Raw genomic sequence first — 15778 nt, 5'->3', positions numbered from 1 at the left:
TCCTGTCGGATAGGGATGATGGGTGGTTCTGGTGAGGAGCACGGTCCTGTCAGATAGGGATGATGGATGGTTCTGGTGAGGAGCATGGTCCTGTCAGATAGGGATGATGGATGGTTCTGGTGAGGAGCACGGTCCTGTTGGATAGGGATGATGGGTGGTTCTGGTGAGGAGCACAGTCCTGTCAGATAGGGATGATGGATGGTTCTGGTGAGGAACGCAGTCCTGTCGGATAGGGATGATGGATGGTTCTGGTGAGGAGTGCGGTCCTGTCGGATAGGGATGATGGGTGGTTCTCGTGAGCAGTGTGACCCTGTCAGATAGGCATGATGAATGGTTCTGGTGAGGAGTGCTGTCCCATCGGACAAGGATGATGGATGGTTCTGGTGAGGAGTGTGACCCCTTTGGATAGGGATGATGGATGGTTCTGGTGAGGAGTGTGGCCCCGTCAGATAGGCATGATGAATGGTTCTGGTGAGGAGTGCTGTCCCATCGGATAGGGATGATGGATGGTTCTGGCGAGTGCAGTCCTGTCGGATAGGGATGATGGATGGTTCTGGTGAGGAGTGTGGCCCCGTCAGATAGGGAGGATGGATGGTTCTGGTGAGGAGCGTGGTCCCATCGGATAGGGATGATGGATGGTTCTGGCGAGCGCAGTCCTGTCGGATAGGGATGATGGATGTTTCTGGTGAAGAGCACGGTCCCGTCGGATAGGGAGGATGGATGGTTTTGGTGAAGAGCACGGTTCCATCGGATAGGGAGGATGGATGGTTCTCGTGAGGAGTGCGGCCCCATCGGATAGGGAGTATGGATGGTACTGGTGAGGAGTGAGGCCCCATCGGATAGGGAGGATGGCAGCAGTGGAAGGAGGCAGTTCCGGAGCTGAGTCCTGATGAGCCGGGCTGGGTCCCTGGAGAGGTGCAGTGCATTCACCAAGGCCTGAGATCCGGCTGTCAACTGAGCAAGTTCAGGTGTCTCATTTGTCCATGGACCAAGAGTGGGTCCTTTCTCCTGGCGTAGGCTCACTTTATCCGGGTGTAAAACCAGGATGCCAATCCATTCATTTATTTACAGTGAGAAGTATGACTGCCACTGAATCAAATGACTGCCACTGAATCAAATGACTGCCACTGAATCACACAGTCCAAGTCCACATATTTGGTACATTTACTCCCTTCAAGCCGACGGACACTGGGAGCCAAGTCTTCCAGGGCTGCTTGATGAGCTTTGATGAGAACAAGGGAAGTAGGATGAACTGACTGGAGGCAATGGGTCAAGGTGGCTTGATGCATCTGTCTCTGAAGCAGCAATGACTTTTCCTTGCTAAAGGAACTGCAATCACGCAAGTGCATGACTTGAGACTCCATCTTTTGGGGATGTCTCTGGGTGACACCTGTGGGTCTACACTGGCCTCGGTAGTGTTTCCTGTGGCTAACTGCCCCTAGGGACAGACATATTCTATTTAGTTTTTAGATATACTATTCCTTCTATCATGTTCTTGTCCAGTCTTGCTCATCAGGAACCATACGGTTTCTTCAAACTGTCTTGTCATATTTCTACTCTGTGTGTTGTTGTTACAGTTGACCTAGAGAGGACATTAGTCTAACCTCTGAGGTTGGGTTGGTGTATATCTCAGGATAACCTCCCAGTACAGCCACCATGAGGATCTTAGATGCTTAAAGGGATCATTATTTCTTTTGCTAAGTGATACATGTTTTGCTTATTCTTAACTAGACATGTTTTTCTCCCAGAATATGGTTCTAAGGATATGACGGTGACACTATACTTGCTTATGTAGAGCGTTCCCTTCAACAGTGGTAATTATGATTATGATGACACCTGTTACTCACATAGGCCATTTTACAGTTTTCAAAACACTTTCTTGTGTATGACCTACGTTTGTCTTTAGAATGTTTCCCTGGGATCCAGCCAAAGCTCTGCACAGGTGCTTCATCGATCTGATTTCAGAGAGCCAAGTGCAGCGGCCCTGCAGTTAGACGTGGACATTCCAGTTACGTCTGCGTCCTACCTAGTTTGAATCTCTGACTAGCTGTGTGACCTTGAAAAAGTTGCTACCTACTCAGGAGGCTGAGGCAGGAGGATCACTTGAACCCTGGAGGCAGAGGTTAAAGTGAGCCGAGATCACGCCACGGTCCTCCAGCCTGGGCTATGGAGCGAGACTCTGTCTCAAAAAAAGAAAAAAAAGAAAGAAAAAGAAAAAGAAAAAGTTGCTGCAGCCAGGCACGGTGGCTCAAACCTGTAATCCCAGCACTATGGGAGGCCAATGCAGGCGGATTGCTTGAGGCCAGGAGTTCAAAACCAGCCTGGTCCACATGGTGAAACCCCATCTCTACTAAAATTACAAAAATTAGCCAGATGTGGTAGTGCACGCCTATAAGCTCAGGTACTACTCAGGAGGCTGAGGCATGAGAATTGCTTCAACCCAGGAGGCAAAGGTTGCTGTGAGCCGAGATCACACTGCAGGACTCCAGCCTGGGCAACAGAGTGAGACTCTGTCTAAAAAAGAAAAAGAAAAAGAAAAAAAAAAAGTTACTTCATCTCTCTGAGCCTTAGTTTCCTCATCTATACTATGGAGATAAGAATATCTATCTACCTTTCACCATAAAAAATGGTAAGTGTGTGAGTTCACACAGATGTTAATTAGCTCGATTTAGCCATTCCACAGTGTCTACATATTTCAAAACATTATGTTGTACAGGATACATGTATGTAATCTATTTGTCCATTTCAATTAATTAATTTTTTAAAAAGAATATTGACCTTGAAAAGCTGTGATAATTAAAATGACCAGTGAGTCCTCTGACCACTTAGAAAGAGATCAAAGTAGTAATCAGGCTTCTTCTACCTCTCACATGTATACCTAGGACTGAAACAAGCCAGCCAGCAAGGCGCTTGATATTTTTCCCTATTTAATATTCTCCTTTATATGGACAACACCGTGACATCACTGGAGCTTTCTATCATGTGCAATTTGCATACATTATTATCTATGTTAACTTTAAAACTGTTCATGTTTGGTTGACAAGTATTAATTTAACATACACATAAATTTGTTAGACCTGGACAAATTTGTCAAATTTGAAAAACAACTTGAAATTAGAAATGTGAATGTTTGAAAAAGCAAATACTTCCATTGGCATCATCACACTTAGAAGTCTGATTTATTTCTCTTGAATCAGAAGTTTCAATGGGAAACGGTGATAGTTACCATTAATCCTCTGCTTTGCTTGTACTCTTTGAGGATACTGTTGATATTTTCCACAAATCCTGTTTGGGCCACCCACCGGATATTAAAATTTTCCTTCACAAAGAGCGCTTCCATTCTTAAGTTGACCAGTAAGTGGTCGAGACAATCTTGCTAAAAGATAGAGGAAAATTAGAGATTTGTCTTTTTTTGTTTAATTCTGACTGTCATTAACAGACCAAAATCACTACGGTTATTAAAGAAAGACAATATCCATTCACTAAATGTGGAAGTCAATTAATCCAGCACTGAGTATTTACAGAGCACCTGTGTGATGCTATGTTACTTCTGAACAGTCTCCATGTCTACTCTGATGGCGGGCCACATTCTGGCTGAAAGAGTAGGAAGATACTGGAAATCCAAATTTTCTTTTTAAAATATTTTAATTGCATCTACTTTTTGAATACTGTAGTTTCATGGTTCAAAATCTAGAAGAACAAAAGGTGTAGAGAAAAATATTCCCACCGGGTGGGGTGGCTCACACCTGTAATCCCAGCACTTTGGGAGGCCCAGGTGGGCGGATCATGAGGTCAGGAGGTTGAGGTCATCCTGGCTAACACAGTGAAATCCCGTCTCTACTAAAAAATATGAAAAATTAACCGGGTGTGGTGGCAGGCGCCTGTAGTCCCAGCTACTTGGGAGGCTGAGGCAGGAGAATGGCATGAACCCAGGAGGTGGAAATTGCAGTGAGCCGAGATCGCACCACTGCACTCCAGCCTGGGCGAAGAGCGAGACTCCATCTCAAAAAAAAAAAAAAAAAAATTCCCTCTGACCTTTGACCACCAACAACCCAGTTCTGCTCCTCAAGGCAACCCATAGTATCAGTCCTTTCAGAAACATATTCGAGTGCAGTGTTTAAATGCAATTTATTCTTAAAAAGAATTGCATTCTAATGCAAGCTTAAAAAACACACTGCAAAAAACCCTGTTTTTTTGTTGTTGTGATGGAATTGGAATCTCAGCCTGCTGTTTGAATTTTAGAAAGAGGCCAAAGAAAATAATTCCCAGTGTTTGAATGGCATTTTACGTATCAAATAGCTTCCAAATACATTTTGTTTTGTTTCTTTTTTCTTTTTTTTTTTTTTTTTTTTTGAGATGGAGTTTCTCATTGCCCAGGCTGGAGTGCAATGGTGCGATCTAGGCTCACCGCAACCTCCGCTTCCTGGGTTCAAGTGATTCTCCTGCCTCAGCCTCCCAAGTAGCTGCGATTACAGGCATGTGTCACCAAGCCCAGCTAATTTTGTATTTTTAGTAGAGACAGGGTTTCACCCTGTTGGTCACGCTGGTCACTGTGCCCAGCCCAAATACATTTTCTGACCACGACCTCTGGGGGTTTTTCAGGAAAGACAGCTGAAGACAAGAGTAAGTTGTCTTAGGGTAGAACATCTGGTGTGGTAGGAGTTGAAGATGGCATTGGAACCTAGGCCTTCTGACTCCAAATCCCTCATGGATCAATGTTATTTAGCCAAAACCTATCTGATATTAAAAAAATAATAATATTATTGAGAAAGATAGTTTAAAAAAAAAACAAAAAACACCTCATATACTAACCGTTAAGTCCTTGGTTAGGTATGCATTTTCTCTGGGTATTTTCTGGATTTTCCCAGGGCCAGTATTTTTACTGATACACTGTTAGAGGAAAATTGAAATATTATTTGGTTTACCTGGAAGGCTTTACTTTATATAAAACTCAAATGGACCAGGCACAGTTGCTCACGCCTGCAATTCCAACACTTTGGGAGGCCGAGGTGGCGGATCACCTGAGATCAGGAGTTCGAGACCAACCTGGCCAACATGGTAAAACCCCGTCTCCACTAAAAATACAAAAGTTAGCCAGGCGTGGTGGCACGTGCCTGTAGTACCAGCTACTCAGGAGGCTGAGACACGAGAATTGCTTGAACCCAGGAGTCAGAGGTTTCAGTGAGTCGAGATCACACCACGGCACTCCAGCCTGGGTGATAGAGTGAGACTCTGTCTCAAAAACAAACAAATAAACGACCCCAAATGAATGTGAACATAATTGAATTTTTAAAAATAGCATTAGTGCCAGGTAGTGGAGATAACAATGAGCCTGGCCCGGGATCTGCCCTCAAGAGCTCCCAGTGTGAAAAGAAAGACAGAACTGTACACAGATAATGATCATGTGGAGCGTCTGCAGCTCAGCAAAGGGGATTCTGTGCTATAGTCTGAATGTCTGTGTCCCACAAAATTCACATGTTGAGATCTTCACCCTTAAGCTGATGGTGTTAGGAGTTGGGACCTTTAGGAAAGTGGATCATAAGGGTAGAGCCCTCAAGAATGAGATTAGTGTCTTATAAAAGGACCCCAGAGAGTACCTTCGCCCCTCCACCATGTGAGGACACAGGGAGAAGGCAACATCTATGAAGCCGAAAAGCGGGCCCTCGTCAGACACTGAATGGGAGTACGGGTGTGAGCCACCGCGCCCAGTCAATTCCTTTTCTTTTTAATCTTATTTTCTGCACGCTGCTGTGTGTGTGTGTATGTGTGTGTGTGTGTATATATATATATAAAATAAAACTACATTAATTATAATATATTTATAAATATTAATTTTAATCTATGAATATATCTTAAATAAAAACTAAGTAACCATCTGCCTTTTTTTTTTCCCACAATTTTTATGTTTGTTTGTTTTTGAGACAGGGTCTTGCTCTGTTACCCAGGCTGGAGTGCAGTGGCACAATCTCAGCTCACTGCAACCTCTGTCTCCCAGGTTCAAGCAATTCTCCTGCCTCAGCCTCCTGAGTAGCTGGGACTACAGTCATGCATCACCACGCCTGGCTAATTTTTGTATTTTTAGTAGAGAAGGGGTTTTACCATGATGGTCAGGCTGGTCTCGAACTCCTGATCTCAAGGGATCTGCCTGACTCGGCCTCCCAAAGTGGGATTACAGGCATGAGAAGAGACAAGGTCTTGTTCTATTGCCCAGGCTGGAGTAAGGTGGTGCAATTACAGCTCACTGCAGCCTTGAATTCCTGGGTTCAAACAATCCTGGCACCTCAGCCTCTCAAGTAGATGGAACTATAGATGTGTACCACCAAGTCTGGCTAATTTTAAAAATTTTTTGTAGAGAGGGGGTCTCACTATGCCCAGTGCTGGTCTTGGACTCCTGGCCTGAAGTGATTCTTCCACCTGAACTCTTAAAGTGCTGGAATTACAGGTGTGAGCCACTGTGCCTGGCTGAATCTGCCTTGATCTTGCAGTTCCGAGCCTCTAGAACTGTGAACAATAAATGTCTATTGTTTATAAGCTGCTTGGTTTATGGTATTTTGTTGTAGCAGTTCAAACAGACTAAAACAACCTGGGGTGAAGAGAGACACCTGTCCCGTGCAGGAGGTGGGAATGAGGCAGGGAGGGTGCACAGGAAGATAGATGAACTGAATTTTTTTTCTTTTTTTCTTTTTCTTTTTTTTTTTGACAGGGTCTTGCTCTGTCACCCAGGCTAGTATGCAGTGGTACAATCTTGGCTCACTGCAACCTCTGCCTCCTGGGCTGAAGTGATCCTCCCACCTCAGCCTCCTGAGTATCTGGGGCTGCAGGCACACCACCATGCCTGGCTGATTTCTGTATTATTATTATTTTTTTTTTTTTTGGTAGAGATGGGGTTTCACCATGTTGCTCAGGCTTGAGCTGAATCTTAAAAATGAATAGGGAGCAGCCAGGAGAAGGCTGCATTAGCTGGGCCACATGGTAGCTGCTTTAGCCAGAGCAGCCTGGACTAGAAGAGGAAGCTCTCCCAGATCTAGACTCCTGAAGCTGGGCACAATGGCTCACACCTCTAATCCGAGCACTTTCAGAGGCCGAGGTGGGAGGATCATTTGAGCCCAGGAGTTTGAGGTTGCAGTGAGCTATGATCACCCCACTGCATTCCAGCCTGGGTGACAGAGCAAGACCCTGTCTCTAAAAAATTAAAAACAAACAAACAAACTTAGCCAGGCACTGTGGCTTACCCCTGTAATCCCAGCACTTTGGGAGGCTGAGGCAGGAGGATCACTTGGGCTCAGGAGTTTCAGACCAGACATGGTCTGGTCTCATGGTGAGACCTCATCTTGACAAAAAAAGAAAAAGAATGAAAATTAGCCAGATATGGTGGTGCATGCCTGTGTTCCCAGCTACTTGAGAAACTGAGGCAGGAGGACCTCTTGAGCCCAGGATGTCAAGGGTGCAGTGAGCTATGATCACACCATGGCACTCCAGCCTGGGCGACAGAGCGAGACTCTGTATCAAAAAACTAAATAAATAAACAAATAAATAATATTAAAAACAGAGCTCCTGGAATTGGCCAGTAGGTTGGTGAACCTGAGCACATCAACACTTTGGGGCAACTGCCTGTTGGTGGATTTCAGGGTTCTGGTGTGTCAGCTGCGTGTGTGTCTGGGGTGCAGTGATCACCATCTTCTTAACCTAGCCCTGCAGTGGTCTTTCTTATTTCCCTCTGTGCATGTGACACAGAAAGGATATTTTGGTAGTAACGTTAAAGTATACACTGCAAATGCAGATAATGAGTTTGGGTTTTATGGATATTCTACTGAGGAGTCCCAGTTTTGCTAGCACAACTGATTGTATAACTACACTCCAGTAGGCAAAACTTTTTTTTTTTTTTTTTTTTTTGAGATGGAGTCTTGCTCAGCCGCCCAGGCTGGAGTTCACTGGCACAATCTTGGCTCACTGCAACTACCGTCTCCCGGGTTCAAGTGATTCTCCCGTCTCAGCCTCTCGAGTAGCTGGGATTATAGGCACCCGCCATTCTGCCTGGCTAATTTTTGTATTTTAGTAGAGATGGGGTTTCATCATGTTGGCCAGGCTGGTCTTGAGCTCCTGACCTCAGGTGATTCACCCGCCTTGGACTCCCAAAGTGCTAGGATTACAGGCATGAGCCACCATGCCTGGCCGGCAAAACTATTTATGATATGTCATCAAAGTATGAGATGAAACCACTGTACCTTGACTATATCTTCCAGGGTATGAACAGACTCATCCACAGCAACCAGGTAGTGAGGCTTCGGCGTGTGATCTATGACGTTTTGTATCACTCTGCAGACCCACAGGTAAAATAATCATCAGAGGGAAAAGGCGAAAGAGATGCAGTAAACTAGAATTCACTGACCACCACCCCCATGACTGGGCGTGGGGTTTGGTGCTTTGATAAGTTATCTCCATTTTCAGTAAGGTCAGGGTTGGGATGGTTATCTGCATTCTCCACATGAGGAAGATGCTAAAGAGTTCGGTGACATTTCTCAGGCTGAGGAGCTATTGCGAAAGTGGAAGAGCTAGCTTTTGACGTCAGATCCATCTGTTTCTGGACCTGTCTTCTTTCTAGCATACTGCCCTGTCTCCCAACAAGGGGACCTGAGCCCAGTAGGACCCCAGTTTATGAAGCCTTCCCCATCTAGTGGCTCATGTGAGCCTCACAACAGTGCTTTAGGGAGATATTTTACAAAGTAAGACACAGATTTAGACAAGCTGTGGCTCTTTTAAGGAAGTCACGTAGCAACAGTGCCTGAGCCTGCTTTCCTATTCCGAGTTGCCAAGGTTTCCGAGTGCTTGCCTCTGTGCTGAGGGCGGCACAGGTGTGATCCCACTGAATTCTCACAGCCCTAGCAGGTAGGTACTGCTGCTATTCCTGTAAGTAACTTTCCCAAATTCACACAGCTAGTGAGAGGAAGAGCAGGAATTGGAACAAAAATTAAATAATTCCAGAGAGAAAAAAATAGTGAATAGATGTCTATCACAATGACTTGTCAATTCTACCTCCATCTTAGCTTCCTTTCAATAAAATGAAAATAAATCGGATCCATGCTTCCAAATGTGCAGGTCACATTTATTTTGTATTTATTTCTTTTTTTTCTATATTTATTTATTCATTCATTTATTTATTTATTTTGAGTCTCGCTCTGTCACCCAGGCTGGCAGGCAGTGGTGTAATCACGGTTCACTGCAGCCTCAACCTCCCAGGCTCAAGTGATCCTCCCACCTCCGCCTCCCAGGTAGCTGGGACTACAGGCGCAAGCCACCAAACCTGACTAATTTTTGTATTTTTTGTAGAGACAGGGTTTCACTATGTTGTCCAGCCTGGTCCCGAACTCCTCGGCTCAGGCGATCCTCCCACCTTGGCCTCCCAAAGTGTTGGGATTACAGGCGTGAGCCACTACGCCTAGCCTATTTTGTATCCATTTCTCAGAACATTTCAGCTTTTTGCTTTTTCCTCTGTTAAATATTTGACAATCTTCAAAGAAACCTCTGGGGGAAAAATGCTACTTAAATGGGCCTGTCAAAAGATAAAATTATAACAAATCTAGTTAAAGATTTCAATTGACTTTATTTGTGATTCTAGAATCAGGCAACATTTCATTCCATAAAAATAGAACAAGTGTGCCAGTGAAATGAGCAGAGGCGGGTGGTTCGATAGGCAGAAAGGGCTGCAGAAAGCAGAAACAAAAAACAAAAAGCACATTGGTCATTTCAAAGTTACTTTCCTTGTAAGACAGGGACAGGTAGAACAACAGAAAGATAACTAACGGGGCCGGGCACAGTGGCTCACACCTGTAATCCCAGCATTTTGGGAGGCCGAGGTGGGTGGATCACCTGAGATCAGGAGTTCGAGACCAGCCTGACCAACATGGTGAAACCCTGTCTTTACTAAAAATACAAAAATTAGCCAGGCGTGGTGGCTGGCACCTGTAGTCCCAGCTACTCAGGAGGCTGAGGCAGGAGAATCGCTTGAACCCAGGAGGCAGAGGTTGCAGTGAGCCAAGGTTGTGCCATTGCACTCCAGCCTGGGTGACAGAACAAGACTCCATGTCAAAAGAGAAAAAAAAAAAAAAAAAAAAAGAAAGAAAGGAAAGATAACTGATAGGTTAGCACCAAGTTACTTCAGGCTACTTTTTGTCATAAGGATGAAAACACAGAGAGTTTTATTATCATAGCTATTGAAGATTGAAACTGGCTTGTTTGGGAAATTAGCTTTCTCGAAAGGTCAGATAACAGCTTAGTTTCAGTTTGGTGCCTGGAGCTTTAGCATGGGTGATTCCATTTTGATTTTCAGTCTGGTCTGTTGGGGCCTAGTACAAGAACTTAGTCCAAAACAATGGCCTCCTATAACTTGTTTTTAACAGGCCCCAAATCCTTCTGTAATGGGAATAATTTCACACTCTAATTTATGTTTGGAAGTAATATGTTAAGGACTAATGCCAAGTAAGTTATATTAATAATATAGAAGACTCTTCTATATCTTTGAAATCCAGTAATGTCATAATGTAAAATCTCTGCAGAAAAAATGGGTATGTTACGGCCCCTCCATCCCCAGGGATGGAGCAGGTCCAGGGTTTTGTAGTGCCTGAAGCTTAGCCCATTTACAGCAAGCTTGTCAAACCGCGGCCTGTGGGCCACATGAGGCCCAGGATGGCTTTGAATGAGGCCCAACACACTTTATAAACTTTCTGAAAACGTTATGAGATTTTTTAAAAAAAACTCATCCGTTATCGTTAGTGTCAGTGTATTTTATGTGTGACCCAAGACAAATCTTCTTCCAATGTGGCCCAGGGAAGCCAAAAGATTGGATATCCCTGACTTAGAGGATCCTCCTTTAAGAAAAATAATAAAGTGGATCACGGTGGCTCATGCCTGTAATCCCAGCACTTTGGGAGGCCGAGGTGGATGGATCATGAGGTCAGAAATCGAGACCATCCTGGCTGACACGGTGAAACCCTATCTCTACTAAAAATATAAAAAAATTAGCCGGGCGTGGTGGTGGGCGCCTGTAGTCCCAGCTACTGGGGAGGCTGAGGCAGGAGAATGGCGTGAACCCGGGAGGCGGAGCTTGCAGTGAGCGGAGATCGCACCACTCACTCCAGCCTGGGGGACAGAGTGAGACTCCGTCTCAAAAAATAATAATAATAATAATAAAAATGAGGTTCAGGGTCTCGGAAAGGGATCTGCTCAGGGATGTGGCCCTGAAGTTTAAACTTCCTTCATTTCCCAGTAAATCTAGAAATTCATCTGAGGTTGTGACTAATTTACCAGTGGCCAGTGGATGAGGGAAAGAGTGGGAATCTGAAAACCAGAACCTCGGGGAAGTGCAGAAATTGCTCCCTTCTGGGCATGTGCCATAGAGGTGACAGAATGAAGTCCCCGGAAGCTGGAGCTGATGAACCACAAACACAGTGAACCAGCTCATTGACCTCACATTTAAGTCAGGGTCTTCAAAGGAGGAGACGGGTTTCTGGACCTGCCTGAATACAGGGTTTAGATGCTCTGTGAGTATAAAAAACATATGTCAACTTTACCTACAACTGTCAAAGAAGAAAAAAGCTTCAGGTTTACAGTTTTCCATCTGAATTCTAGAATTTAAATTGGTGAGTTACACATATTAATCTCATCTGGGACAAAGGAATAAGAAACTACGTCCTCAGAATGCACATACCAAAGTCTTTCTTTTCCAAAATTGGAGGGCATTGCTATTCTGCCGATAGTTTCTAAGAGATGAACCTGAACTTGTCACCAGAAAGTAGAACTTTTGAACAGTGGACACTATTTCTTTAGATGCAAAATGGAGAAGATGGTACCTTCTGCATGGGGTTGTTATGAAGAACAAACACAATAATGCATGTAAGGGTCTTAGCACTGGGCAGATGCTCAAAAAGTATTAGCCTACAAACAAACACATTAACCAATTCTATGAAGGTCATGTCTCTGGGAGAATGCTTACCCTGCTAGATCAAGAACGTGGATTGTTGGAATTACATTTGTTCCATCGCCAAAAACTGGTAATGCGGGAATCTCACCCAGCCAAGCCATCTGAAAGAAAAGCAAAATCATGTCCCCCAGTTATACGTGGATGGCTATTACAGCTCACACATAAGTCTACAGTCAGAGGCATCCACAAGGCCTAGCTATCTGCTTAAGTAATTTCCTCCAGGGGGTGTTTTATAAATCAGCCCTGATGAGATTTAGGATCAAATTCTGCCAAGAGAAATAATGTGTAGCCTTGGGACTGAAATACTTTTCAAGAGATCTACAACCAGTTGTATTTAGTAGCTATACGCATGCCATCTATATAGAGAAGAATGTTTTCACATGCATGACGTCTCAATTCTCACAAAAAAGACAAATTAAAATTTAAAATTACCCCCACCAGTAGGGATGAGGTGACGGGAAATAATTACCATCGGTACAGGAGTGAAATGCTTAGTGGATAAAGTAGCATGCAGGAGGTTACACTTGTGAGAGCTTGGACTGGAACCCCAGTCCTCAGAGTCCAAATCCTCGTCTTTTCTTCTCATTAAGTATTTCAGTAACCAAACAGACATCCTGAGTACTGTTTAAGTGTCACGTATTAGATTATTTTGAATTGTTGTTAAGAGTGAAAGAGGTAGGGGTCGGGGTCACAGTAGCCCACTGGGTCTTGTAAGATATTTTGGACTTCGAGAAAGTGTTGAAGGGTTCTAAGCAGTGATGTGACACCAGCAGGCTTGCTTCTGTTGCCTTGTGGAGAAGTGGTGGGAAGGAGAGTCCGATGGGGAGAGAGAGATGATGGCAGGTGTGCAGGTGAGATGGGGTACCCTAGCTTGGAAGTGGGAAGTGCACGGAGTGGGGATGGAGAGAAGGGAGATGTTGAGGAGGCTGACTGTAGTAACTGGGAATTTTGTGATGGGTAATGTGAAAGGAAAATAAATCTTGGGACCCCAAAATCACTACGCCAGAGGGAAAAGTCAAGCTGGGAACTACATAAAGCAAACCTGTCTCTCGTTCAAAGATTTTATTTTTGTTTTCTTTTTTAAAATTATTATTTTTTGAGATTTTTGAGATGGAGTCTTGCTGTCACCCAGGCTGGAGTGCAGTGGCACAATCTTGGCTCACTGCAACCTCTGCCTCCCAGGTTTAAGCGATTCTCCTCCCTCAGCCTCCCAAGTAGCTGGGATCACAGGCATGTGCCACCACACCTGGCTAATTTTTGTATTTTTAGTAGAGATGGGGGTTTCACCATGTTGGCCAGGCTGGTCTCGAACTCCTGACCTCAGGTGATCCGCCCGCCTCGGCCTCCCAATATGCTAGGATTACAGGCGTGAGCCTCATTCAAAGATTTTAAAAGCTACATACCTTCCTCACAATTTGCCCACTAGGAAATTATTTGTAGGCCCCCAGAGCTTTACCCGAAAACAGTTCTGTTGAATTTCACCCTGACAATGTAAATTGACAGCTTATCTTCACAGGTACAGGACAAGGACAGAACTCAAAGTCATCCCTAGGCTCACCTGACAAATAAATGCATATCTGATTGCTTCCTCTGCCCTATGTTTATTTTATCTTACGTAAAAATGCAGATTCGCTGAGCTAGATAAATGCATAAGTGACTATTCCTCTACCCTTCCCTCATGTTGAACAGCTGATCAAAGACTCAAAAGAATACACCCGCTTGCCTCTTATCTACCCACACCTTTTACTTATTTTTTGTAGGCACAGGGTTTCACCATGTTGCCCAGGCTGGTCTCAAACTTCTGGGTTCAAGCCATCCACTCACACTGGCCTCTCAAAGTGCTTTACTGGGACTATAGGCATGCATCAGCCACCACGCCTGGCTTACCCACATCTTAAAAAAATTCTTCCTCTTTCTCTAATATCTACCCTTTTCCCTTTAAATACTGAAGCACATCTTCAGTATTTAAAAGTATCACATCCATACTTTCTTTCATTTTCTGCTATTCTATTGCACTAACCACATCCAAAGCAATCAGAAACACCTTCCCTTCAAATTGTGTATCTTTATCGTAAGACACTTTTAAACATTCCATGTCATCACTGAAAAGCCATACCTTAAAAAATGTGTGTAACATGCCTCCTTCTGCTCCATACTGGAGTCCAGCAGCAACTACGTAAGTTGCAAATTTTCTGGTCTATTAGATAAGATACAGAAGAAAAAAGCTGGCTGTAATATTATTAATCATATTGAATTAGATTATTTTAGTAGTTAAAATGAACACTTTTGGAACTTCCGTCAACACTTGCAGGTTACTGAGGTATTGTTCGGGATACAAATCGTATCTCTTAAAGGGAGAAACAACACCCCTATGCTATTCAGGAATACCTCTGACCACTATTAAAATTTAACAAGGACTCCTAATTAAATTAAAGCCTGGGTTTTTGTGAAAACTTAGTACCTGTAAGCTCTGTGCTGGGCACTGAGGGGGAAAAGAAGATAGAAAAACAGGTCTTTCCATGAGGATCTTTAATGATCTAGCACATGAAACCAAGAAGCTGGTGATGGGTCTTAACACAAGGATGGGAATTCACATGGATTGTCCATTTCACCCTGGACGAGCAGTTTAGGCACTGTAAGAACGGGCCTCAATATTTCTTTATTTTTAATTTTTAATATTTGTGGCTATATACTAAGTATATATATTTATGGGGGTGTATGAGATGTTTCAATACAGGCATGCAATGTGAAATAAGCACATCATGGAGAATGGGGTATCCATCCCTTCAAGCATTTATCCATTGAGTTACAAACACTCCAATTACACTTTTTAGGTTATTTAAAAACCTACAGTTCAGTTATTACTGACTATAGTCACCCTGTTGTGCTATCAAATAGTAGGTCTTATTCATTCTTTCTAACTTTTTTTGTACTCATTCACTATCCCTCCCTCCCCCCATCCCCTAGTACCCTTCTCAGCCTCTACTGTCTGCCTCCATATTTAACCAGATAAGCTCAAAATACCATCTTTATTATTGATATGAGCTCTACTGGCGGCCATGCCTTAGGTGATCTATGATGATGAGCTTCCTAACCCTGAATCTGGAATAAAATTAACTTTTCCAACCAGTCCCAGGCAACACTGGACAACGAGGGACTTCTCCACATGACGGCCTGCTGCTATAAGTCTCAGGGCATGAGGAAGGTGAAATGCACAGAGTCCCAGAGAGAAGGGAAGGAAGAGGGGCCAAGCTCACATGGCCAGGCCCTCCCCAAACCCACCAATGAGAAAACTCGCTTGAGCTTCTTCAGGCAAACAGGGGATGGTGCAAGAAGATAGGAGTTTTTTGTTTGTTTGTTTGTTTTGAGACAGAGTTTCACTTGTTGCCCAGGCTGGAGTGCAGTGGCATAATCTAGGCTCACTGCAACCTTGGCCTCCTGGGTTCAACTGATTCTCCTGCCTCAGCCTCCCAAGTAGCTGGGATTACAGGTGAGAACCACCATGCCCAGGTAATTTTTGTACTTTTAATAGAGACGGGGCTTCACCATGTTGGCCAGGCTGGTCTTGAACTCCTGACCTCAAGTGATCCACCTGCGTCGGCCTCCCAAAGTGCTGGGATTACAGGCGTGAGCCACCATGCCCAGCCTACAGGAGTTTTTAGGAAGAATGTTACTCAGGCTCTTGTGGGAAGATAGTAATCCCACCTCACAAATATTAGGCCTGAGAAGGGGGACATAACCACAAACACGATAAAGATTTTAAAAATTATAAGAGGGACTTATGGAAAACTTTCTGCCAAC

At 44.1% G+C, this 15778-nt stretch overlaps 1 protein-coding gene across 1 annotated transcript in view; it reads right to left on the bottom strand.

Moving 5' to 3' along the window:
* Window positions 1-15778, bottom strand: part of AK7 (adenylate kinase 7) — a 97929-nt gene that overhangs the window by 37918 nt on the left and 44233 nt on the right. The window contains exons 6-10 of the mRNA XM_001102256.5: window positions 14094-14174; window positions 11990-12078; window positions 8226-8316; window positions 4813-4890; window positions 3227-3376 (exon numbers count right to left, since the gene is read on the bottom strand). Of these exons, the coding sequence (XP_001102256.3) occupies window positions 3227-3376; window positions 4813-4890; window positions 8226-8316; window positions 11990-12078; window positions 14094-14174 (489 nt within the window). The remainder of the gene's footprint in view (window positions 1-3226; window positions 3377-4812; window positions 4891-8225; window positions 8317-11989; window positions 12079-14093; window positions 14175-15778) is intronic.

This window comes from Macaca mulatta, chromosome 7, assembly GCF_049350105.2.
Source record: "Macaca mulatta isolate MMU2019108-1 chromosome 7, T2T-MMU8v2.0, whole genome shotgun sequence".
Taxonomy (NCBI): domain Eukaryota; kingdom Metazoa; phylum Chordata; class Mammalia; order Primates; family Cercopithecidae; genus Macaca; species Macaca mulatta.
Note: the sequence above shows the minus strand (reverse complement) of the source record. Positions and strands in the feature narration are given on the sequence as shown.